The sequence below is a fragment of the Heteronotia binoei genome, chromosome 6 (genome assembly GCF_032191835.1).
Source record: "Heteronotia binoei isolate CCM8104 ecotype False Entrance Well chromosome 6, APGP_CSIRO_Hbin_v1, whole genome shotgun sequence".
Classification (NCBI taxonomy): Eukaryota; Metazoa; Chordata; class Lepidosauria; order Squamata; family Gekkonidae; genus Heteronotia; species Heteronotia binoei.
The window spans coordinates 135,822,136-135,847,069 of NC_083228.1; the positions used below are offsets into that span (position 1 = coordinate 135,822,136).

At 51.0% G+C, this 24,934-nt stretch overlaps 2 protein-coding genes across 2 annotated transcripts in view; one reads left to right on the forward strand and one right to left on the reverse strand.

Moving 5' to 3' along the window:
• Positions 1 to 1,095: 1,095 nt before the first annotated feature.
• Positions 1,096 to 16,600, forward strand: ALG3 (ALG3 alpha-1,3- mannosyltransferase). Its single transcript, XM_060242815.1, has 9 exons — positions 1,096 to 1,300; positions 4,254 to 4,353; positions 5,107 to 5,254; positions 6,259 to 6,419; positions 8,984 to 9,104; positions 11,525 to 11,730; positions 12,474 to 12,550; positions 12,719 to 12,863; positions 16,193 to 16,600. The coding sequence occupies exons 1-9, from the start codon at positions 1,096 to 1,098 to the stop codon at positions 16,362 to 16,364; spliced, it is 1,335 nt and encodes a 444-aa protein (XP_060098798.1). The 3' UTR covers positions 16,365 to 16,600.
• Positions 16,601 to 20,093: 3,493 nt separating this feature from the next.
• Positions 20,094 to 24,934, reverse strand: part of VWA5B2 (von Willebrand factor A domain containing 5B2) — an 89,407-nt gene continuing 84,566 nt past the window's right edge. Inside the window, exon 22 of the mRNA XM_060242660.1 lies at positions 20,094 to 20,751. Within this exon, the coding sequence (XP_060098643.1) occupies positions 20,134 to 20,751 (618 nt within the window). The 3' untranslated portion in view covers positions 20,094 to 20,133. The remainder of the gene's footprint in view (positions 20,752 to 24,934) is intronic.

Consider the following 24,934-nt stretch of genomic DNA (forward strand, 5'->3'; position numbering starts at 1 on the left):
CTGACATCCATGTCTTGTGGCTCTCAGACACCTGACATTTATTCTATGTGGCTCTTCTTACCTTCAACAAGTTTGGCCACCCCTTGGCCTAGAGCAGGGGTGTCCAACTCAGTAGCTCTGCTGTGCAATTGAGAGAGCCTGGCAAAGCAAGCGATTCCTCCCCCCTTCCTCCCCAAGGGAGGAGCCTCAGCCAATGGATAAAATAGAGGTTTTGCTCTGTAGCTCCTGTGCAGTTGAGCAAGCCTGGCAAAGCAAGCTGTTATGCAGAAGGAAGCAGGGGTGTCCAACTCATGCATATATATAAAAAATTAAAACATGCTTAAAACGTTAGCACTCATTGGTCTTAAAGATGCCTTCTTTGTATTTCTCCCATGGGATCCAGGGAACTGGGCAGAGGAAGCTCTGGTTCCTTCCTTCCTTCTCCAGAGGACTTTGGGGTGGGGAGCCTCAGCCAATAGAAGGAAGAGAGACTTGGCTCAGTAGCTCTGCTGTGCAATTGAGAGAGCCTGGCAAAGCAAGGGATTCCTCCCCCCTTCCTCCCCAAGGGAGGAGCCTCAGCCAATGGATAAAATAGAGGTTTTGCTCTGTAGCTCCTGTGCAATTGAGCAAGCCTGGCAAAGCAAGCTGTTATGCAGAAGGAAGCAAGATATAGGGAGAAGGAAGCAGATGACAACCAGTAGCTCGGGGTCCTGATAGGAGCCCTCCGGGGGCCTGATTCGGCCCCCAAACTACATTTTTTACACCCCTGGCCTAGAGCATCCCTGACAAGTGTTTGTCCAGCTGCTGCTGCAAGACTGCCAGAGAACCAAGATGTTGGCTTGCAATCTTATGCAAACTTGGGCATAAGATTGTCCCCATAAGATTGTCCTAGTCCTCAGTGGGGCTGGGGCAGGGGAGGGGGAGAAAGCGATGTGCCTTTTTGAAAACGCGCGCCGACTTGGCGCACTGGCCGCCGGTGCCAGCTCTTCCTTCCTGGGCCAGCCAGCCAGTCGTGGGGCGAGGCGAGAGGCGGAACTGCGGGCGCGGGGCCGGCGGGACGGGGGAGGCCTTTGGCGGGCGCGCCGAGCTGTCCAGAGGCGCAGCGGGGCAGCAGGCATGGCTCCGGGGCCCGGGCTGCGGCGGAAGGGCGGCGCGGCAGGGCTGCATCTGGGCTCGCCCGCCTTCGTGCGCCAGAGCCTGCGGCGCGCCTGGCAGGAGAAACGCCTGGTGCTGCTGGAGCCCCACTACACGCCGCTGGTGGCCGCCTGCCTCTGCCTGGCCGAGGTGGGGGTCAACCAGTGGGTCATCCACCGGGTGGCATGTGAGTGGACGGGCTGCCAAGTCCCGCCGGGGGGCTCCGGGAGTTTGGAGGGGCGGGGCCTGGGAGGAAGGGGAGGGATCTCGCCTGGAATCGCCGATGCCACGTCGAGTCTGTCCTGGGATCGCTGGACTCGTCCCTCCTGGCCACCAGGAGAGAAACTGACCGCAGCTAGGGTTGCCAAGTCCAAGAAATATCTGGGGACTTTGGGGGTGGAGCCAGGAGACTTTGGGGGTGGAGCCAGGAGCAAGGTTGTGACTGGCAGAATGGAACTCCGAAGGGAGTGCTGGCCATCACATTTGAAGGGACTGCACACCTTTTTAAATGCCTTCGTTCCATAGGAAATAATGAAGGATAGGGGCACCTTTTTGGGGGGGGGGTCTCATAGAATTGGACCCCCTGGTCCGGTCTTTTTGAAACTTAGAGGGTATTTTGGGGAGTGGCACTGGATGCCATACAGAAAATCTGGTGCCTCTACCTCAAAAAACAGCCCCCCAGTGTCCCAGATAGCTGCGGATCAATTCTCCATTATTTCCTATGGGAATAAGTCTTCATAGGGAATAATAGAGTTCCCAGCACACATTTCCCCTCCCCCTGCTTTCTGATGATCCTGAAGCAGGGGGAGGGCCTCCACACCGGGGATCCCCTGCCCCCACCTGGGGATTGGCAACTCTAAACTGGCCGCATCTCCCCAGGGTCTCAGGTTGAGGCCTTTCACATCACCTCCTGCCTGGTGCATTTTTAAACTGGAGATGCTGGGGATTGAACCTGGGACCTTCTGCATGCCAAGCAGAGGCTCTTCCACAGAGCCATCGTTCTCTATTTCCAACCTTATAGATAGACCCAGGTGGGCACCCGTGTTGGTCTGAAGCAGTAGAACAAAGTAGGAGTCGAGTTGCACCTTTCTTTAAGACCAACCAAGTTTTCTTCAGAATGTAAGCCTTTGTGTGCATGCAGACGTCTTCAGACGAGGGGATGGAGTACAATGAGCAGTGGTTTAGGATGCAAAGTGGTCCAAAGTTTTATTCAAAATGTAAGCTTTCCTATGCATGCATACTTCTTCAGACGAGATGGGGTACAGTGGGCTGAAATACATGTAGTTGGTGGGTTAAGAGTGTAAGCTGATACAAAGGATCAAATGAATTATCAAGGACTTTTAGGCTGCCCATCTTAGAGCCTCAAGGCAGGGAAGAGTGGTATTCCCTTAATAGATAGATAGATAGATAGATAGATAGATAGATAGATAGATAGATAGATAGATAGATAGATAGATAGATAGATAGATAGATAGATAGATAGATAGCAACAAGTCCTTAAGGGCTGTCATATAGAGGATGGTTTGGAATTGTTTTCTGTGACCCCAGAAGGTAGGACCAGAACCAACAGGTTGAAATTAAATCAAAAGAGTTTCCGGCTCAACATTAGGAAGAGCTTCCTGACCATTAGAGTGGTTCCTCAGTGGAACAGGCTTCCTCGGAAGGTGGTGGGCTCTCCTTCTTTGGAGGTGTTTAAACAGAGGCTAGATGGCCATCTGTCAGCAATGAGGATCCTGTGAATTTAGAGGGAAGGTGTTTGTGGGTTTCCTGCATTTTGCAGGGGGTTGGATGACCCTGGAGGTCCCTTCCAACTCTATGATTCTAAGTCCCTCCCAGCTGCAGAAAGCTACATCCCGGCGGGGCCCAAATGAAACCTCCCAGAGCCTCTCCAAACATTAACATTTATTTATATGGTATAATCCGCCTTTCTTGCTCAGCCTCAAGGCGGATTCCAAAATCTAAAAAACGATGCAACAGGAGCAGTGCAGGACATACAATAAGCAATGCAATAAGATCGTAGTACAGAAACGAGAAAATAATGTAGTGAGAACAAGACGATGCCCCCTTTTTGGGCCTGCGGGCGCCTTTGGAATTCTGACACAAATGGGTGCTGTAGGAGGTTGTCACCAAATATTTTATTTATTTTATCAAATTTATATCCCACCCCCCAACGGGTTCAGGGTGGCTAACAACAATTAACAAACCAGTTAATAAAATGTTTAAAAAAGAAATATACAGTAAAATTGAATACGCAGAGGAAGCTCGCGTTCAGGGCAGAAAAGGAGTGATTTTAAAAAATAATTAACTGGGAGAGAGCTGTAAGACAAAACAAACAGTGTCTTTGTAGCTGCCGTGGAAATGGCATCATTTCAATCTGCACAGCCCATTGGCTCTTGGGGCGCAGCAAGAAAGGTGTCGGTGGGCACCGTGACACCCACAAGTACCACGTTGGAGACTCCTGAGATAATGTGTATGATGAACAGTGCCATCAGCCATAGGGCTGTTCCTTTCATAAAAATGCTGTTAGCTATATCTCATAAGATAAACTGGAAAATGTGTTAAATATTAAGGCCTCCGTCAGCAATCTGAGTCAACGTTTTTGTGTTTTGCATGTTTCTTTTTGTAATCTCACTTCTGTGTTTTGTAATTTAGTAGGTTTTTCTTTCCCCAGTTTTGTTTGAAAAAATTATAGAGTTTTTGGAAGGGACTTCCAGGGTGCAACCCCCCGCAAAATGCAGGGAATTCACAAACCTCTCCCTCTCCTGCACACACAGTGACCCCTGCTCCATCCCCCGAAGTGGTAAAAAAACCTCCAGGATTTCTGGCAAAACCGGCCTGGAGAAAAATTGCTTGATTTTTTTTTAAAAGCCCTCTTGAATAATCCAGTTTTGTGCATCCTGTGGAATGAGACAGATGTGGGAGCATCCTTTGGAATGAGACAGATGTCTCCTGACCTCCTCAGGTTGGTCTTCTAGATAACAGTGAGACTTGAAAGACGATCGAGGGGTGTTGGCACAGAGGGCTCGGTATGTGAGGTGGGGCAGTCAGTGGGGCCTGCTCAGTTCGTTTTAATCGCTTCTCTTTTTGGAGCTGAAACCAAGCGCCTTCTCCGTGTGACTTCTCCTGTCCTCTCCCTCTAGATACGGAGATCGACTGGAAAGCGTACATGGATGAGGTGGAGGGAGTCGTCAACGGGACCCTGGATTACACCCAGCTGAAGGGGGACACCGGCCCCCTCGTGTGAGTACCCGGCCCTGCATGGCCTTCCCAAGGCTAGAGGCTGAACGCACGAAGCTGCCTTACGTTGAATCAGGCCCTCGGTCCTTCAGAGTCAGTCTTGGTTACTTAGACTGGCAGAGGCTCTCCAGGGTCTCAGGCTGGGGTCTTTCACATCATCTACTGCTTGGTCCTTTTAATGGGAGATGCCAGGGATTGAACCTGGGACCTCCTGCACGCCAAGCAGAGGCTCTACCACTGAGCCACAGCCCCTCCCCAAACACACATGGGCACATGAAGCTGTCTCATACTGAATCAGACCATGGATCCATCAGAGTATTGTCTACTCAGACTGGCAGCAGCTCTCCAGGGTCTCAGGCAGAGGTCTTCCCTGTTGTGATCCTTTTAACTGGAGATGCCGGGGATTGAACCAGGGACCTTCTGCATGCCAAGCAGAGGGTCTGCCACTGAGCCTCCTTCCAAAAACGCACACAGAAAGCTGCCTTCTACTGAATCAGACTCTCAGTCCATCAAAGTCAGTACTGTCTATTCAGACTGGCAGTGCCTCTCCATCACATCTTACCTGGTCCTTTTAACTGGAGATGCCGGGGATTGAACCTGGGACCTTTGGCATGCCGAGCAGATGTTCTGCCTCAGAGCCACACACCCCTCACCTAGCTTGGGACGGGTGCATCACCTCCTGTGACTGACGCTCAGTGGGAGGAGCAGCGGCTTTCCTGGTCCTCTCGAGCGCTCCTCTTTGCTCTCTCTTTGCAGTTACCCCGCGGGCTTTGTTTACATCTTCCTGGGCCTGTACTACGCCACCGGCCGCGGCACCAACATCCGCCTGGCCCAGTACCTCTTTGCCGCCCTGTACCTGGCCACGCTCCTGCTCGTTTTCCGCATCTACAGCCGAACCAATAAGGTCAGTGGGCGAACGTGACGTCGGGCGGAGCGTGAAGGGCAGTTCCTTCTCACGTCTCAAGCCGGGGCTCCAAGTTAAGCCCATCCGGAAGGGGAAGGCGAAAGCCAAGAGGGCGAGGGTGGAGGGAGTGAAGGCGGAGGGGAAGGAATTCTAGGAGCGCTCATTGCTGAGGTTTTGATTTCCTGTTCTGATCAGCACCTTCAGTACAGATGGCATTTTACAAAGCCACATCAGAATTGGAGGCAGACCGCTGCGTTAAGGAGTTTAAAGTCTAAACTGATGCCGAAATTGTGTTCAGGCTTAGCTATAGGGTGGGTTTTTTGGGGGGGTATTTTTGTATTTGCGTGTGCACGCGCACCTGGAAGTCATTGCTGACTTCTGGCGACACCTACTGGGGCATGGAGGACGTTCACAGAAGTGGCTTGATATAGCCTGCCTCTGCCTCCCGGTCCTGGTATTCCAAGGAGGTTTGCCATCCAAATACATGCCAGGGTTGGCCCTGCTTGGCTTCTCAGATCTGATCTGATCAGGTTTGCCTGGGATATGCAGGTCAGGGCTGGAGGTTTAGTTGTGCTGATCTGTAGTAGAAGAGCCGGATTTAGAGACCAGCAGCGCTGTTGAGACCAGCAAGGTTTTCAGGGTGTCCGCTTCGAAGAGTACAAGCTCCCTGCATCATCTCCTACCCCCAAATCTTGTAGGATGTGACTGCACTTGAATCAGAGATAAGAGTGTTCTGGGCAGACTTAGAATCAGAGTTGGAAGGGGCTTTTTGGGTCATCTAGTCCGATCCCCTGCACAATGCATATAAATATTGTAAACAGAATAAAGTATCTTCACTCAACATTACTCCTAGCCCTGCCTCCGGGAGCAGTGGCAAACCTGCGCTTGCCGAGTGTTCCCATCAGATAAATGTAGTCGGCAGGTATGCACCTGTAGAACAGGTTGTTGCCTCACTCGGACCGATGGAGCTTCCCTGGTGACTCAACGGCTCCCTCTGCTGGCAGGTGCCCCCTTACGTCTTCTTCTTCATGTGCTGCGCCTCCTACCGGATCCACTCCATCTTCGTACTGCGCCTCTTCAACGACCCTGTTGCCATGGCAATCCTCTTCTTGGCGGTCAACCTCTTCCTGGAGGACCACTGGTCCTGGGGATGCTTCTGCTTCAGGTGAGACCTGGGGGCGGGGGGAACGGCGCTTGTTGGCCCATCGAAGGCTGCCTTTTATTGAATCAGACCATCGGTCCATCAAGGTCGATATTGTACTCAGACTGGCAGGTTTTTACATTGGTGCTTTTGACCCAGCAGGAAGTCTGTTTTGCGCGGGGGGGCCTGTGGGGAAGCAGAAATTGCCGCTGTTTGTCATCCACAGGGCGTAGTGGTGGTGAGGCTACTGTTGATTTAATGTTCGATTCCGGCGGATAGCTATGTTGTTCTGAAGCAATAGAATCAAGTTAGAGTACAGCGGCCCCTTTAAAACCAACAAAGTTTAACGCAGGTCTTGTGAATTTAAAGGTAAAGGTCGTCCCTTGTGCAAGCACCAGTAGTTTCCGACTCTGGGGTGACGTCGCATCACGGCGTTTTCATGGCAGACTTTTTAATGGGGTGGTTTGCCATTGCCTTCCCTAGTCATCTACACTCCCCCCCCCCCTCATTTTACCAACCTCGGAAGGATGGAAGGCTGAGTCAACCTCGAGCCAGCTACCTGAACCCACCTTCCGCCGGGATCGAACTCAGGCTGTGAGCAGAGAGCTCAGACTGCAGTACTGCAGCTTTACCACTCTGCGCCACGGGGGATTTAGGGGAAAGTATTTGTGGATTTCCTGCACTGCGCAGGGGGTTGGACTAGATGACCCTGGAGATCCCTTCCAACTCTATGATTCTATGAATTCTGGGTACAAGCTTTTGTGGGCATGCACCCTTCTTCAGATGCATGCGCATGAAAGCTTATAGCCAGAATGAAACTTAGTTGGTCTTAAGGGGACCACCGGACCCACACTTTGGTCTGTTGACATGATGATAAGAGGGGCGTGCAAGGAACCAAGGGCAGAAATAAGCCTTGTACAGTTTGCAGACTCCAGTGGTAGGCAGAGGTTAGGGATCCGTGGCAGAGCCTCTGCTTAGTATGCAGAGAGCCAGTTTGGTGTAACGGTTAAGTGTGCGGACTCTTATCTGGGGGAACCGGGTTTGATTCCCCACTCCTCCACTCGCACCTGCTGGAATGGCCTTGGGTCAGCCATAGCTCTGGCAGAGGTTGTCCTTGAAAGGGCAGCTGCTGTGAGAGCCCTCTCCAGCCCCACCCACCTCACAGGGTGTCTGTTGTGGGGGAGGAAAGTAAAGGAGATTGTGACCGCTCTGAGACTCTTGAGTGGAGGGCGGAATATAGATCCAATGTCTTCTTCTTCTTCTTCAGAAAATCCCAGATTCAGTCCCCTGGCATCTTCATGGGGTGGGTGGGGGGGGGACGCGATTGCCCTTTTTAAGTCTTTGAAGGGCTGTCAGAGGAGGGCAGGAGGCTGTTCTTGTTGGCAGCAGAAGAGAGGACTTGCAAGGATGGGTTTAAATTAAGAGCGGGAAGGTACTGGCTGGATGATAGGGAAAACTTATTTACAGTAAGAGTTGTGCAACGGTGGAATCGGAATCCAAGGGAGGTGGTGAGCAGCGGCTGGACAAACACTGGTCAGGGATGCTCTAGGCCAGGGGTGGCCAACGGTAGCTCTCTAGATGTTTTTTTTTTGCCTACAACTCCCATCAGCCCCAGCCAGCATGGCCAATTCGTGGGCATTCGATGAAATTGCTGAGCAGACAGGTTAAAACGGATAAAAGGAAGTACTTCTTCACCCAAAGGGTGATTAACATGTGGAATTCACTGCCACGGGAGGTGGTGGCGGCCACAAGCATAGCCACCTTCAAGAAGGGGTTAGATAAAAATATGGAGCAGAGGTCCATCAGTGGCTATTAGCCACAGTGTGTGTGTGTGTGTGTGTGTGTGTATATATATATATATATATATATATATATATATATATATATATATATATATATATATATATATATATTTGGCCGCTGTGTGACACAGAATGTTGGACTGGATGGGCCATTGGCCTGATCTAACATGGCTTCTCTTATGTTCTTATGTTCTTATGAGTTGTAGGCAAAAAAAAATCTGGAGAGCTACCGTTGGCCATCCCTGCTCTAGTCTGATCCTGCATCGAGCAGGGGGTTGGACTAGATGGCCTCTATGACCCTTCCCAACTCTGTGATTGTTAAAAGGACCCAGGTAGGAGGTGGTATCAAAGACTGAGACCTTGAAGAGCTGCTGTCGCTCTGAGTGAAAATGACAGACCTTGATGGACCGAGGGTCTTGTTCGGCATAAGGCAGCTTCATGTTTTGGGGAGGGGCCGTGGCTCAGCGGAAGAGCCTCTGCTTGGCATGCAGAAGGTCCCCGGTTCGATCCCCGGCATCTCCAGTTCAAAGGCCCAGGCAGGAGGGGATGTGAAGGACTTCAGCCGGAGACCCTGGAGAGCCATGAGAAGAGGCCGTGGCTCAGTGGCAGAGCATCTGCTTGGCCCGCGAAGGTCCCAAGTGGATCCCAGCATCTTTGGTGAAAAGGACCAGGCGGTAGATGATGGGAAGGACCTCCCCCTGAGCCCCCGGCCAGTCTGAGTGGACAGTACTGACTCCGATTCAGGACAGGGCAGCTTCAAGTGTTCCCGTCTCTCTCCTCCTCCAGCCTGGCCGTGTCCGTGAAAATGAACATCCTGCTCTTTGCGCCGGGTCTCCTCTTCCTCCTGCTGCGGCGCTTTGGCCTGCCGGGCACCGTTCCCAAGCTTGCCATCTGTGCGGCCTTGCAGGTAAGAGGAAGGGCGGGGTGTAGAGGAGGATCTGGCTGCCCCGAGAAGGACCCAGCTGCTTGCAAGCACTACCTGTCCTGCTCCAGAGGGTTTTGCGTAGAAGAGGCCTCTCTTTGAGCCTCTGAGGGGGCCCCCCCCACCAGTCAGAGGCACAACGGGGCATTAGATCGGGGTCCCCAACGCGGTGCCCGTGGACACCATGGCACACACCGACACCTGCCAAGGGTTTTTAGGAAACTTATGGGTGAGGACAGCGATCATTGACAGCCTCCAGATGGAGCCTGGAAATCTCCCGCTTTTCCAGCTGATTTCCAGCTGGCAGAGATCAGCTCCCTTGGAGAAAATGGCTGCTTGGAAGCGGGGACACAACGGCGTTGGCCCCTCCCCAAACCCCATCCTCTCCTGGATCCACCCCCAAAGTCTGCAGGGTCAGCCTAGAGCAGGGGTGGCCAAACTGCGGCTTGGGAGCCACGTGTGGCTCTTTCACACATATCGCGTGGCTCTCAAAGCCCCCACCGCCCTGCTTAAAAGAAGGCATTTGTCTCTTTCAATCACTTCTCCAAGCCAAGCCAGCCAGAGTCTTGGTGAACGCCTTTAAAGTTAAAAGTTGTTTTCTTTCCGCATCTTCTTTCCCCCTTCCTCCCACCATCGATTTGCTTTCTTTCCACCTACCGACTTTCCTTCCTGTCTTGTGGTTCTCAAACAGCTGATGTTCATGTCTTGTGGCTCTCAAACATCTGACGTTTATTCCATGTGGCTCTCACATTAAGCAAGTTTGGCCTCCCCTGGGCTAGAGCATTTGCGACAAGCGTTTGTCCAGCTGCTGCTTAAAGCAGGGGTGTCAAACATGCAGTTTGGGGGCCGAATCAGGCCCCTGGAGGACTCCTATCAGGCCTCTGAGCAACTGGCTGTCATCTGCTTCCTTCTCCCTCTCTCTTGCTTCCTTCTGCATCACAGCTTGCTTTGCAAGGCTTGATCAATTGCAGAGGAGCTACAGAACAATACCTCTATTTTCTCTGAGGCTTCTTCCCCTTCTGGTCCCCTGGGGAAGGAAGGAAATATTGGATTTATATCCCACCCTCCACTCCGAAGAATTTCAGAGCGGCTCACAATCTCCTTTACCTCCCTCCCCCACAACAGACACCCTGTGAGGTAGATGAAGATACTGGATTTATATCCCACCCTCCACTCCGAAGAGTCTCAGAGCGGCTCACAATCTCCTTTACCTTCCTCCCCCGCAACAGACACCCTGTGAGGTAGATGAAGATATTGGATTTATATCCCGTCCTCCACTCCGAAGAGTCTCAGAGCAGCTCACAATATCCTTTATCTCCCTCCCCCACAACAGACACCCCGTGAGGTAGATGAAGATATTGGATTTATATCCCGCCCTCCACTCAGAGTCTCAGAGCAGCTCACAATCTCCTTTACCTTCCTCTCCCACAACAGACACTCTGTGAGGTAGGTGGGGCTGAGAGGGCTCTCACAGCAGCTGCCCTTTCAAGGACAACCTCTGCCAGAGCTATGGCTGACCCAAGGCCATGCCAGCAGGTGCAAGTGGAGGAGTGGGGAATCAAACCCGGTTCTCCCAGATAAGAGTCTGCGCACTTAACCACTACACCAAACTGGCTCTCCAGAGCTTCCTTTGCCCAGTTCCCTGGATCTCATGGGAGAAATACAAAGAAAGCATCTTTAAGACCAATGAGTGCTAACATTTTAAGCATGTTTAATTTCTTTAAAATATATATATATATATATATATATATATATATATATATTTGTGTTTGTGTTCTTTATAAAATTTATATCTCTGCTACCTAATCTTAAATAGGTACACACATGGCCCAGCCCAACATGGCTTGGCCCAACCTAACATGACCCGGCCCATCAAGGTCTCATTTATGTCAGATCCGGCCCTCATAACAAATGAGTTTGACATCCCTGGCTTAAAGACTGCCAAGGAAGTGGAGCTCCCTGCCTCCCTAGGAGGCCCCTTCCACAGCTGAATCACTCTTACTGTAAAAAAGTTTTTCCTAATATCCAGCCAGTACTTTCCTGCCCTGTTTTGCTGCCATCTTGTTTGATGGTTCTGCTTGTTTTTAAATTTGGTTCCTATCAAGGGTGGAATTCTAGCAGGAGCGCCTTTGCATATTAGGCCACACCCCCCCTGATGTGACCAGTCCTCCAAGAGCTTACACAAAAGAGCCTTGTAAGCTCTTGGAGGATTGGCTACATCGGGAGGGTGTGGCCTAATATGCAAATGAGTTCCTGCTAGAATCCCACCCCAGGTCCTTATTATATGTTATTATTTATATGCATTCTGTTTGCCGTGAGCCGCCCTGAGCGCATTTCTAGGATAGGGCGGACTATAAGCTTAATAAAAACAAAGAAACAATAAAGCGCCGGTGTTTTTGGTACAGGTGGTGCTGGGATTGCCGTTCCTGCTCGCGAACCCTGTTGGGTACCTGACCCGTTCCTTTGACCTGGGCCGCCAGTTCCTCTTCAAGTGGACGGTGAATTGGCGGTTCTTGCCAGAAGAGGTTTTCCAGCACCGAGCATTCCACATGGGGCTTCTGATAGCTCACCTGACCGTCCTGGGGCTTTTTGCACTAAATCGGTGGCACAGGTAAGAGGGGGGTGTTCCTGCTCGCGTTCTAGGGAGGGGGGAAAGCCACGGAGGGGACAGACAGCCCTCTGGTTGCCTCTTAGTCCTGCAGACTGGGTTACGTGTTCCAGCCCAATCCTATGGGAAGAAAGTTTTCTTGAATCTGATGGGGGAGTCGACGCTTAACTCTCCGGAATCAGCATGGTGGACGGTCCAGTGTGAAAACGTCGGGGAGATAAAAATGGGCTGTTGGCCCCTGTTAGCAGCCTTTCCCTCTACTCCCTGGTACACTGTTTTAATTTTAATTAATTACTTTGAACAGTCTGATTGTACGGTGTAGAGAGCCAATGTGGCGTAATGGTTAAGAAGAGCAGCAGACCCTAATCTGGAGAACCGGGTTTGACTCCTCACTCCTTCTTCCCTATAAAGCCTGTTGGGTCACCTTGGGCCAGCCACAGTTCTCTCAGAGCTCTCTCAGCCCAACCTACCTCACAGGGTGTCTGTTGCGAGGTGAAAGAGGGTATCTGTTGCGGTGTGAAGGTAATTGTAAGTCGCTTTGAGACTCCTTAGGGTAGAGAAAAGTGGGGCGTAAAACCTGCTCTTCTTCTTCTGTGACTGAATGCTCTGGTATTGATAGGATTAGGCCCTTTATTATTTTACCATTTGTAGTCCACTTTTCTCACTGAGAATCAAGATGGAGCCAGTTTTCTCAGATGTACCAAAAGACGACCACCACTGTGTTTTTTGTCTCCCCCTCATGGCAGATCAGAGGAAAGCATCTTGTCGCTGTTGAAGGATCCAGCTGAGAGGAAAAGCCCTCCTCAGCCTCTCTCAACCAATCATATCCTTTTCCCCTCGACGTGAGGCCTGGGCCCTTTGGGGCCTGCTTGGTTTGGCAGGTGGAGTAGGAAGAGCCGATGGGCCGTACCGAGGTTGGGTCTGGGCCCTTGGTCCTGCCCATAGTGTTGCCCTCCGAGTTTCATGCGGTCTTCCCTTAACCGAAGACCACAGATAGTCTTCGCTCTCTTCACGTCCAACTTCATCGGCATTTGCTTCAGCCGCTCCTTGCACTACCAGTTTTACGTCTGGTACTTTCACACGCTGCCCTACCTGCTGTGGTGCACGCCAGCCCAGAAGCCAGCTCACCTGCTAAAGTAAGAACCCGCATGGACCTGAAGGGAGTGGCCACGGCTCAGTTCTAGAGCATCTGCTCGGCATGCAGAAGGTCCCAGGTTCAATCCCCCGCTTTGCCAGGCGAAATGATCCGGTAGGAGGTGAGGTGAAAGACCTCTGCCTGAGACCCTGGAGCACTGGGGCCAGCCTGAGGGGACAATACTGACCTTGATAGGCCAGGTAAAAGGCAGCTTCACGTGCATACAAGGTAAGGAAACTGGAAAGAGTATGGAAGGAGAGCAACCAAGATGATTCGAGGGCTGGAGCACCTTCCCTCTGAGGAAAGACTGAAGAGTCTGGGACTTTTCAGTTTAAAAAAGAGATGCCCAAGGAGGGGTGGGATATGATTATAAAATTATGCATGGGGTGGAGAGAGTTGACAAAAAGAGCTTTTTCTCCCTCATCCAATGAAGAACGGATAAAAGGAAGTACTTCTTCACCCAAAGGAGGTGGCAGCTACAAACATAGCCAGCTTCAAGAGAGGACTGGATAAACATATGGAGCAGAGGTCCATCAGTGGCTACTAGCCACAGCGTATTGTTGGAACTCTCTGTCTGGGGCCAAGTGCTGCTCTGTATTCTTGGTGCTTGGGAGGGGCAACAGGGTGAGGGCTTCTGGTGTCCTGGCCCCACTGATGGACCTCCTGATGGCACCTGGGTTTTTTTGCCACTGTGTGACACAGAGTGTCAGGCTGGATGGGCCATTGGCCTGATTCAACATGGCTTCTCTTATGTAAGCTGACGGGCAGTAGGTTCAGGACAGACAAGAGTAAATACTACTTTATGCAGAGAGTGATGAAAATGTACAATTTGCTGCCAGAGGATGGCATGTTGGTCACAGGAACAAAAAGCTTTAAAAGGGGCTTAGATAGATTCATGGAGGAGAAGTCTATCACTGGCTACTAGCCATTGTGTCTGAGGAGAACCTCCACATTCAGGAGGCAACATCAGAGGATGGCCTCAGCCTCTGTACCCTGGCATTGAGGCTGAGGCCAAAGCTTTCATGTGAACATAAGGAGAATCCTGCTGGATCAGACCAGTGGTCCATCCAGTCCAGCATCCTGTCTCACACAGTGGACAGCCAGTTCCTCTGGAGGACCAACAACAGGGCAGAGAGACTGAGGCCTTCCTAAGAACATCAGAAGATCCCTGCTGGATCAGAGCAGTGGTCCATCTAGTCCAGCATCCTGTCTCACACAGCCAACAACAGGGCATAGGGGCTGAGGCCTTCATAAGAACATCAGATCCCTGCTGGATCAGACCAGCGGTCCATCCAGTCCAGCATCCTGTCTCACACAGTGGCCAACCAGTTCCTCTGGATGGCCAACAGTTCCTCTGGAGGGCCAACAACAGGGCATAGAGGCCAAGGCCCTCATAAGAACATCAGAAGAGCCCTGCTGGATCAGACCAGTGGTCCATCTGGTCCAGCTTCCTGTCTCACACAGTGGCCAACCAGTTCCCCTGGAGGGTCAACAACTGGGCAGAAAGGCTGAGGCCTTCATAAGAACATCAGAAGAGCCCTGCTGGATCAGACCAGTGGTCCATCTGGTCCAGCTTCCTGTCTCACACAGTGGCCAACCAGTTCTCCTGGAGGGTCAACAACTGGGCAGAAAGGCTGAGGCCTTCATAAGAACACCAGAAGAGCCCTGCTATCAGACCACTGGTCCATCCAGTCCAGCATCCTGTCTCACACTATGGCCAACCAGTTCCTCTGGAGGGCCAACAACAGGGCAGAGAGGCTGAGGCCTTCATAAGAACATCAGAAGAGCCCTGCTGGATCAGACCAGTGGTCCATCTGGTCCAGCTTCCTGTCTCACACAGTGGCCAACCATTTCCCCTGGAGGGTCAACAACTGGGCAGAAAGGCTGAGGCCTTCATAAGAACACCAGAAGAGCCCTGCTATCAGACCACTGGTCCATCCAGTCCAGCATCCTGTCTCACACAGTGGCCAACCAGTTCCTCTGAAGGGCCATAAACAGGGCACAGAGGCTGAGACCTTCCCCTGATGTTGCCTCCTGGCTCTGGGATTCAGGGGCTTAGTGCCTCTGAATGTGGTATCCAGGAGAGCCTTAAAGACCAACAAGGTTTTCAGAGCACAAGCTTTTGAGAATCAAAGTTCTGAAGAGTCTCAAGGTATCAGCTTTCGAGAGTCACTGCTCCAAAGGGAGCTTTAACTCTCAAAAGTTTGTTTATCCTGAAAACCTGGTTAGTCTCAAAGGTACTACTGGATTCAATTCCAGCTGTTCTCCCGCAGACCAACACAGCTGCCCTCTGGAACTTGTCAAGAAAAGGGTTATAAACCTCACGAGTCAAATGTAGGATGCAAGTAATGCCCTGTAGAGGAAACAGCAAATTGCTCCTGAGTAAGGAAACGAAGCAAACTCCTGCAGCCCTTGTCATGATCTGTGCTGTGAGCAGAGGCCTAGTGGGCCTAGGAAGCCTGTGAGGCCTGTGTTGCAGTAGGCAGAGACACCCTACAATCCCCAGAATGCTTGGCGCTGGGTTTTTGCTGATCGGCATCCAAGTAGGCTCTGAGGAGAATGGCTTAAAAACTCTCTCGGGAGACAAACACGGTTTGTTCCTCCTGAGAAGTCAAGCAGGCAGGGCAGCTGCTGTTTAGGAGGACAGCCCTCACTCTGAGGGACAAAGCGAGCAGGCCGAGGCCTGGTGGCCTAACAGATGAGGGACAGTCAAGTCTAGCTGTGTTAGGGACTTATGTTTATTTTCCTTCAGCCGTGTTGCTTTATAGTTTTAAACCACCTTACCTGTTCATTTGCCCTTAATGGATTTTCCTGTTTAAAATAAAACGTTTTGTTGTTCTTTGTTACTCTGCCTGGTCTACGTGCTTATTTTCTTGGCCAAAGCAAGGGATAATCTGAAGGGCTTCCCAAGGGACCCCAATTTGCAGCGGTGGCAGCGTCAGGTGGCACCCCCATCTGGGTCATGACTAACGTTCCCTCTAAGCTGCAGAGTTTTTGTGAGCAAAAATTCTACTTTGTGAGCTAATGGCGTTCAAGTTGCGAGCTGCTGCATAAATTTAGTGTGCTTTGGGGGCATCCTTCCTGAGCTAAGACAAAAACGTGTGAGCTGGAGGCTAAAAATCTGTGAGCTAGCTCACGCTACCTCAGCTTTGAGGGAACGCTGGTCACGACTGCCCTTCAAGGAGCTCTCTTGGAGGGCAGAAACACAAGGCAATGTTAAAATCACTTTCGTTTTGATCAAAAGCTTCATGGGTTTGGCTTAGGGTGGTTTGCTGCCTGGCTGCTCCCGGAAGCTGAGATCCTGCCTCTCGCCTCCTCTTCCTCCTCCAGGGTGCTGATCCTCGGGCTGATCGAGCTCTCGTGGAACACTTACCCTTCGACGGTCTACAGCTCCGCCTCCCTCCACCTGTGTCATGGCGTCATCCTCGCGCAGCTCTGGTATGCCACGGCGTCCTCTCTGGCGACGGAGGAAGAAAGACGGCCTTCGAAAAAGGCTGAGTAAGGACTGGGCAAGGACGGCTTCGCTGCTCATGGAGCCTGGCCTTGGGTTGGACGTTGTTCTGGAGGAGGTGCCGACGGTTGGGTTCCCGCCCCCTCTTGGAGTCTCCTGCTCAGAGCTGCCATGGCCTTCTGGCCCCGGAGTGTCTCGTCTTGACGGGTGGTGGTGAGGAGTATGCAGATCTGCGTACCTGCTAGTATCCAGGTGGCGTACCTTCAATAAAAGCTGCTGGGCCCCGGGCTGAGGCCTCCTGCCTGTATTTTGGGTGAGGGTGCTGCTGAATCTCAACTTTGAAAGGAATTGGTGTTGTTTCAGATGCCCTGACTTGGATGGCACAGGTTAGCCTGATCTCGTCAGCTCTCGGGAGCTAAGCGGGTTAGCTGTAGTTAGTACTTGGATGGGAGTCCATCGAGGAAGTCCAGGGACGCTACGCTGAGGCAGGCAATGGCAAACCACCTCTGAACTTGGATAGGCCCATTTTGTCAGCTCTCAGAAGTCAAAAAGGGTTGGCTCCGGTTAGTAATTGGATGGGAGAACACCAAGGAAGTCCAGGGTTGCTACGCAACCTGTCCCAAACCCCCTCTGTTCATCTCTTGCTTTGAAAACCTTATGGGGTTGCCGTAAGTTGTCTGTAACCTGATTTGGGGGGGAGGGGGGGAGGTAAGTTACATAAAACTTAAACATAAGGATGTGACTAGCAAAGAATGAGGGGGGGATTCAAAAAGGACAGTCGTGTTCGAACTTCAGGGTCCGCCATAATTCTTTATCTCCACTTTTCCAGCAAATATTATCTATCCTGAGGCTCTCTGCATACTCTTCCTATTTTACTATAGAATCCTTTCCCCCAAAAAACCCTTCCTTCTGTAATATTTGAAACCATAAACCTCTGAAACCGATGTCATGCCAGTGAATGGATGCAGCCATATTTGATCAATTCATGTAGTCCCCCTGTTGGCACCATGGCACACATTAACACCTTTTCTGGAGCCCGACGAGCGTTTTTAAAAGTGGGCAGGGCCAGGTGGGTCTTTTGCCCAGCAAGGCTTCTGATTGGCAGATTTTAAAAACCTATTACTTCAGCAGTGGCTGCCGCCACAGCACAAGGATCTTCGCAATGTGACTGAAGGTAAGTTGTGGCAGCCATTTTTTTTTTTGAGGTAGAACCTACCACTTTATTGAGATCTTCAACCAACTTGGAATTTCATGAACCGGACATATGTAATAAACACCCAGAAGTGGATTGCAAAAGGCACTCTCCTGCTTAGGACACTGGCCATGAGATGGGCAAGTAAACAAGCTCTCTTCTCTGTACAACACCAGCCAAGCTAGCCCTTCTAAAGTCAGCCACCTTAGCACTGCCCTCCTGTTTTCCACAAGCCAGGCCCAGGGCCGGCCCAGCCACTAGGCAAACTAGGTGATCGCCTAGGGTGCCGGCCTTCTGGGGGTGAAAATTGGGTGTTCCCCCATGTGACTCTGTGGACATTATTAGTGCAGGGGAGGGGCACCAGAAGTTAGCCATACCTAAGATGCCAGACAGTCTACGGCCGGCCCTAGCCAAACCCCCTGTAGGTTGTGGTCCAAGGCTGTTCTGTAGGACACCTAGGCCTAGTGGGGAACACGGGGAACTCAAGGAATTTGTGGTGTCCAAAAGAAAGTTTAAAAGCTGCCGTTTGAGCCAAGAGGTTCTCTGTAATCACACCCTGTCCCAAACACAATAAATCGGGTGGCCAACGGTAGCGCTCCAGATGTTTTTTTGCCTACAACTCCCATCAGCCCCAGTCAGCATGGCCAATGGCTGGGGCTGATGGGAGATGTAGGCAAAACATCTGGAGAGCTACCGTTGGCCACCCCTGCAATAAATAAGCATTTTTTAAAAATCAATATGTAGGGTTTCTTCGGTTTCTCTGTAGTTACACTAATAACTTCAGAAATGGCAGCCTTTTTATGGCCTCTGTTAGTACTTGGATGGTATACACTGTTAGTATTTTTATGGCCCCACTGTTCCAGAATCCCCAAGGTGCTTACAGGCTCAAAAAAGCTGGGGACCCTTCCTGTAACCTATTCTAATTCTCACCTTATATCCATTGGAGCATTTCTGTGAATGGAAGGATCCACCCCATGGAAGGCAACTGTCTGGCTTCACGGCTTCTGCTGCCTCTGGGGGCATTTTTGGGCCGCACCCAGAAGGGAGGTGAGAAATCTTCGTTCTGCAGAGATGCTCTAGCGGATTCAGCCGTAGTAATTTTGCTTTCGAGCCCCGTGACGCAGTGGTAAAGCTGCAGTACTGCAGTCCGAGCTTTGCTCATGACCTGAGTTCGATCCCGGCAGAAGCTGGGTCCACATAGCCGGTGCGAGGTTGCCTTCCCTCCTTCCGAAGTCGGTAAAGTGAGTACCCAGCTTGCTGGGGGGAAAGTGTAGATGACTGGGGAAGGCAATGGCAAACCACCCTATGAAAAGTCTGCCATAAAAAATGGTCGTGATGCGACGTCACCCCAGAGTCGGAAAGGACTGGTGCTTTACCTTTTTTTTTTTTTACCTTTATGTGGCCCTAGTGGCATGATGGGAGGGATGGTGGCTCAGTGGTAGAGCATCTGCTTGGGAAGCAGAAGGTCCCAGGTTCAATCCCCGGCATCGCCAAAAAAGGGTCCAGGCAAATAGGTGTGAAAAACCTCAGCTTGAGGCCCTGGAGAGCCGCTGTCAGTCTGAGAAGACAATACTGACTTTGATGGACCAAGGGTCTGATTCAGTATAAGGCAGCTTCATATGTTCATATGATGAAGATTTCCATCTGTCTGCTTTATATGTTTTGGTTATTTTCCCATTTGTTGTGGGGGGAAATATTAGAAAGTTTGTCAGATCTTAGAGTTCAGCAAAATTCTCCCTTGGGGTTTGAACAATGGAGCCCAGAAGCAAGTAATTATTGGGGAGGGGGGGGGAGTAAGAAAGAAAGAACACAATGTTTAGAGGTTCTGGAGCTCTGCTCCTGCGAGCTCCTGCCCAAAATGAGGCCTGCCAACCACAAAGCATGAAAGAATGGGAACAAAACAGGAGCTGATTGCACCTTTAAGACCAACTTAAGTTTTCTTCAGAACATTAAGCTCTCGTGTGCTCTTAAGCACACTTCCTCAGACGAGGAATCCAGCACAGTGAGCAAAGCCATGCATAGCTGAGCAGAGCTGAACATACCTGGTAGGCAGTGGCCCAGAATGCAAAATGGTACAGATTTAAGAACCAATGACAGTGAAGTCAAATTATCTGGTAGGCAGTGATTTAGAACAGCAAAATTAACAAATAGAGCAAACCTTTGATCGGAGTAGCATTTGGTTTGCTCAATTTGTTAATTTGACTGTTCTGTCATTGTACCATTTTACGTTCCAAACCAACTGCCTACCTGATCATTTCACTTCACTGTCATCGGTTCTTAAATCTGTACCACGTTGCATTCTGGGCCACTGCCTACCAGCTATGTACGGCTCTGCTCAGCTACCCATGGCTTTGCTCACTGTGCCGGATTCCTCGTCCGATGAAGCGTGCTTAAGAGCATACGAAAGCTTCCGTCCTGAATAAAAACTGGTTGGTCTTAAAGCTGCCGCTTGACTCCTGCTCTGTTCTGAAGAAAACTCAGTTGGGCTTAAAGGGGCCATCGACTCCTGTTTTGTCCCACTACTTCAGACCAACGCGTGCAGCTATGAAAGAATGAACTTGACCAGTCGACAGGCTCTGCCCCCAACCTTTTTTATTGGCACCCGCTTGCTTAAAGCCCCCCCCCCCCTCACACGTTATTGGGGTCGTAGCACAGCATGTTCAGCTTGATGTTCTCGTCCCAGTGGCGGAGCAGCAGGAAGAGCTGCCGGGCGGCTCCTTTAAGGGCCGGGACATCCACGCCTTCCGGCAGCTGCTGGCTCCGCAGCCAGGCGTCGGCCTTGGCCGCCAGCAGCTCCCACTCCACGAAGAAGCCGGCGCAGCGGTGCTCCAGCCACGCCAAGGCCACCGCCGTCGCCCAGCTGGCGCTCTCCAGGTCGCCGTCTTCCTCCTGCAGGCTGAGGCTGCCTTCCGAGGCGTCGGGCGAGGGGTCGCACGCGTCGCTCTCGGAGCCTCGCCCGCTGTCCGCCTGCGCCCACACGGCGGCGCTCAGCACCTCGGAGCACGTGCTCTGCGAGCGGGGCGAGCCCGGCAGTCCTTCGCCGTCGTGCGGGGAAGGCGGGTTGGTTGTCAGCCTGGGGCTTCTCTTGGCGACCAGCGCCCAGGGGGAAGTGCTGGAGGCCGGGCTGAGGCTGGCCCGGTGGGAGGCGTAGGGGGAGGCCCGGCGCAAGCGGTCCAGGGGGATTTGGACGACCTCGGAGAAGCTCTCGCTCATCTGGAACATGCCCGGGGCTTGCTGCAGGTGTACCTGCCGCGGGAGGGAGGAAAAGCAGACGGGAGTTAACTGAATTACTGGGGACCAAAGGCCAGGAGGCGGCTGCTGTATTCTTGTGCATCAAGAATAGGATCCTAGAACTGGAAGGGACCTCCAGGGTCATCTAGTCCAACCCCCTGCACAGTGCAGGAAACGCACAATTTTTTGTTGTTGTTGTTCAGTCGCACAGTCCAGTCCGACTCTTCGCGACCCCGTGGACAAAGTCACGCCAGGCCCTCCTCGTCTTTCACCATCCTCCGACGTCTGCTCAAATTCGCGTTTGTTACATCAGTAACGCTGTCCAGCCATCTCATCTTTTGCCGTCCCCCTCTTCTTTTGCCTTCTGTCTTTCCCAGCATCAGGGTCTTCTCCAGGGAGTGCTCCCTTCTCATTGGGTGGCCAAAGTACTCACAAATACCTCCCCCTAACTTCACAGGATCTTCATTGCTGTCAGATGGCCATCTAGCCTCTGATTAATAACCTCTAAGGAAGGAGAGTCCACCACCTCCCGAGGAAGCCTGTTCCACTGAGGAACCGCTCTAACGGTCAGGAAGTCCTTCTTAATGTTGAGCCGGAAACTCTTATGATTTAATTTCAACCCATTGGTTCTGGTCCGACCTTCGGGGACCACAGAAAACAATTCCACACCATCCTCTAGATGACAGCCCTTCAAGGACTTGAAGATGGTGATCATATCACCTCTCAGCCGCCTCCTCTCCAGGCTAAACATCCTCAGCTCCTTCATAGAACCTTTCTTCATAGAACTTGGTCTCCAGACCCCTCACCATCTTCATCGCCCTCTGGACCTGTTCCAGCTTGTCTACATCCTTCTTAAAATGTGGTGCCCAAAACTGAACACAATACTCCAGGTGAGGTCTTACCAGAGCAGAGTAAAGCGATACCATCACTTCATGTGATCCGGACACTATACTTCTGTTGATACAAGAAGGTCACCCAGAAGGTAGGACCAGAACCAATAGGTTGAAATTAAATCAAGAGTTTCCAGCTCAACATTAGGAAGAACTTCCTGACTGTTAGAGCGGTTCCTCAGTGGAACAGGCTTCCTCGGGAGGTGGTGGGCTCTCCTTCCTTGGAGGGTTTTAATCAGAGGCTGGATGGCCATCTGACAGCAATGTGGATCCTGTGCATTTAGGCAGATTGTGAAAGGGAGGGCAGGGAGGGTCGCGTCCAATATTCCCTCTAAGCTGTGGAGTCTTGTGAGCAAAAATTGCACTGCTGCTGGCATTAAAGTTGTGAGCTACTGCATATACTAGTTTGCTCTGTGCCCATTTTCCCTGAGCGAAGATGAAAATGTGTGAGCCGGAGGCTGAAAAACTGTGAGCTAGCTCACACTAACTCAGCTTAGAGGGAACATTGGTTGTATCAGTGCTTCGTTTTCATGGCCCTTTCTTACATGACCAGGGAAATGCCAGTCAGCACTATGGGGTTAGGAAGAAATTTTCTCCAGGTCAGTTTGGCCAGGGATCCTGGAGAGGTTTTATTTTGCCATCTTCTGGGCATGTAGCAGGGGTCACTGGATGTGTGTGTGTGTGTGGGGGGGGGAAGGTATCTGTGAGTTTCCCGCATTGTGCAGGGGGTTAGACTAGATGACCCTGGAGACCCCTTCCAGATCCATGATTCTGTGGTCATTTTAGTGGGGCATGCACAGCTGTGCTCACAGATTCCCAAGCGGCGGACTGACCCCCTTCAGAAGGAGGGCACCGGCGCAGGGGCTGTGGCCAGGTTTCTAGCGTTACCATTGCAAAGCCAGATCAAGGTGAGCAGCCGTGTGAGTCTGCCTGTAGCAGCAGAAAAGAGCCAGATTCCAGGAGCACCTTCAGGACTTACAAAAATTGCGGCTGGGGAGACGCTTTCCTGAGTCACTGCTCACTTCTTCATTGCAGCGCTCCTAGGTTCAAGTTCCTTAACACCTTAGCAGCCAACGAGATTTTCAGAGTGTGAGCTTTTGGGAGTCAAAGCTCCCTTGGTTAGATATTGAGAGCTCTTGACTATTGAAAGCTTCGTCAGATACACTCCAGTCAGCTTTGGAGGCCCCTTTTCAAACTGAGGCTCTATAGGTGGCAACCAATACTCCCACTAAACTCTGAGCAAAAATTCTACTTCATGAGCTACTGACATTAAAGTTGTGAGTTCCTGCATAAATTAGTTTGCTCTGGGGCTGTTTTTTTCATGAGCTAAGACAAAACTGCGTGAGCTGGAGGCTAAAAAAACTGTGAGCCAGCTCACACTAACTCAGCTTAGAGGGGGAACACTGGTGGCAACCTGAGAAACAACCTTCTTGGTGGTGGCACCTTAGGGAGATTTGTCTGTCTCCTATCAGTATCTTTTGCCAGCAGGTGAAAACTTTTTTTTTTTTTTAGTTTTTGTGTGTGTACGCCTCTCAACCATAACTTCCATAATTCAACCATAACTACAACTTTTAATGAAGACAATGCATCCTGTCCTGGACGTAATCGAGACCTAGGTTTCCTGTTAGCAGCCGCAAAGTTGGATTTGTACCCCACCCTTTAGGAGTCTTAGAGCATTTTACAACCAGTGCTCCCTTTAAGCTGCATTAGCGTGAGCTAGCTTACAGATATTTAGCCTCCATGTATTTCTTTCTTAGCTCAGGAAGGATGACCCTAGAACACATTAATTTATGCAGTAGCTCGGAACTTTAATGCCAGTAGCTCACAAAGTAGAATTTTTGCTCACAAGCCTCCGCAGCTTAGAGGGAACATTGCTTCCAACCTCCTTCTCTTCCTCTCCCTACACAGGCACCCTGGCAGGTAGGTGGGGCTGAAAGAGCTCTTAAGAGAACTGCTTTTGAGAGAACAGCTCTTAAGAGAACTGTAACCCAGCTGGCTGCATGTGGAGGAGTGGGGAATCAAATCTGGTTCTCCCTATTCAAGTCTGCCACTCTTAACCGCTGCACCAAACTGGCTCTTTACCAATGTGGATTTCTCCATGCCTACCAGCCCTCTGCACGTCACACTGAATCCGATCATGCTTGCTATTGTCAGTCACCTGCTATTGTCATTTGCCTGCTATTGTCACTTAACAAAAAATGCAAGCTAGTGACCAATTTACTAAGAAGTATATAGAAACCAGTCCCAATGTCCAAACTATGTATATTCAAGTCCCAAAGTAGTGCGGTGACAAGCCAATCGATTAAGTACTTGTTTCTTTCCAGTCTTCATCAGACCTGGGACCAATATTGATTCAATTATATAGATTCTTTACCCAATTTTCAAAAAAGAGGGACGCAGAGCGTCTCCAGAAGCAATTTCACCTCGGCTACAGCTCAGTATGTGGCTTCTGATGAAGACTGGAAAGAAACAAGTACTTAATCGATTGGCTTGTCATCACACTACTTTGGGACTTCAATATACATGTTTTGGACATTTGGACTGATTTCTATATACTTCCTTAGTAAATTGGTCACTAGCTTGCATTTTTTGTTGTGTGAAGATGAAGATATTGGATTTATATCCCGCCCTCCACTCCGAAGAGTCTGAGAGCGGCTCACAATCTCCTTTACCTTCCTCCCCCACAACAGACACCCTGTGAGGTAGATGAAGATATTGGATTTATATCCCGCCCTCCACTCCGAAGAGTCTCAGAGCGGCTCACAATCTCCTTTACCTTCCTCCCCCACAACAGACACCCTGTGAGGTAGATGAAGATATTGGATTTATATCCCGCCCTCCACTCCGAAGAGTCTCAGAGCGGCTCACAATCTCCTTTCCCTTCCTTCCCCACAACAGACACCCTGTGAGGTAGATGAAGATATTGGATTTATATCCCGCCCTCCACTCCGAAGAGTCTCAGAGCGGCTCACAATCTCCTTTCCCTTCCTCCCCCACAACAGACACCCTGTGAGGTAGGTGGGGCTGAGGGAGCTCTGACAGAAGCTGCCCTTTCAAGGACAACCTCTGCCAGAGCTATGGCTGACCCAAGGCCATTCCAGCAGGTGCAAGTGGAGGAGTGGGGAATCAAACCCGGTTCTCCCAGATAAGAGTCCGCACACTTCACCACTACGCCAAACTGGCTCTCTCAGATTGTATGCTATCGTCACTCAGCATTTCAAAGCACCCCACCCTCCGAGATAAAAGGACAGACTGACTCGCATTCCAGCTGTATCTGAAGAAGCGAGTGACTCGTGAAAGCTGCACCC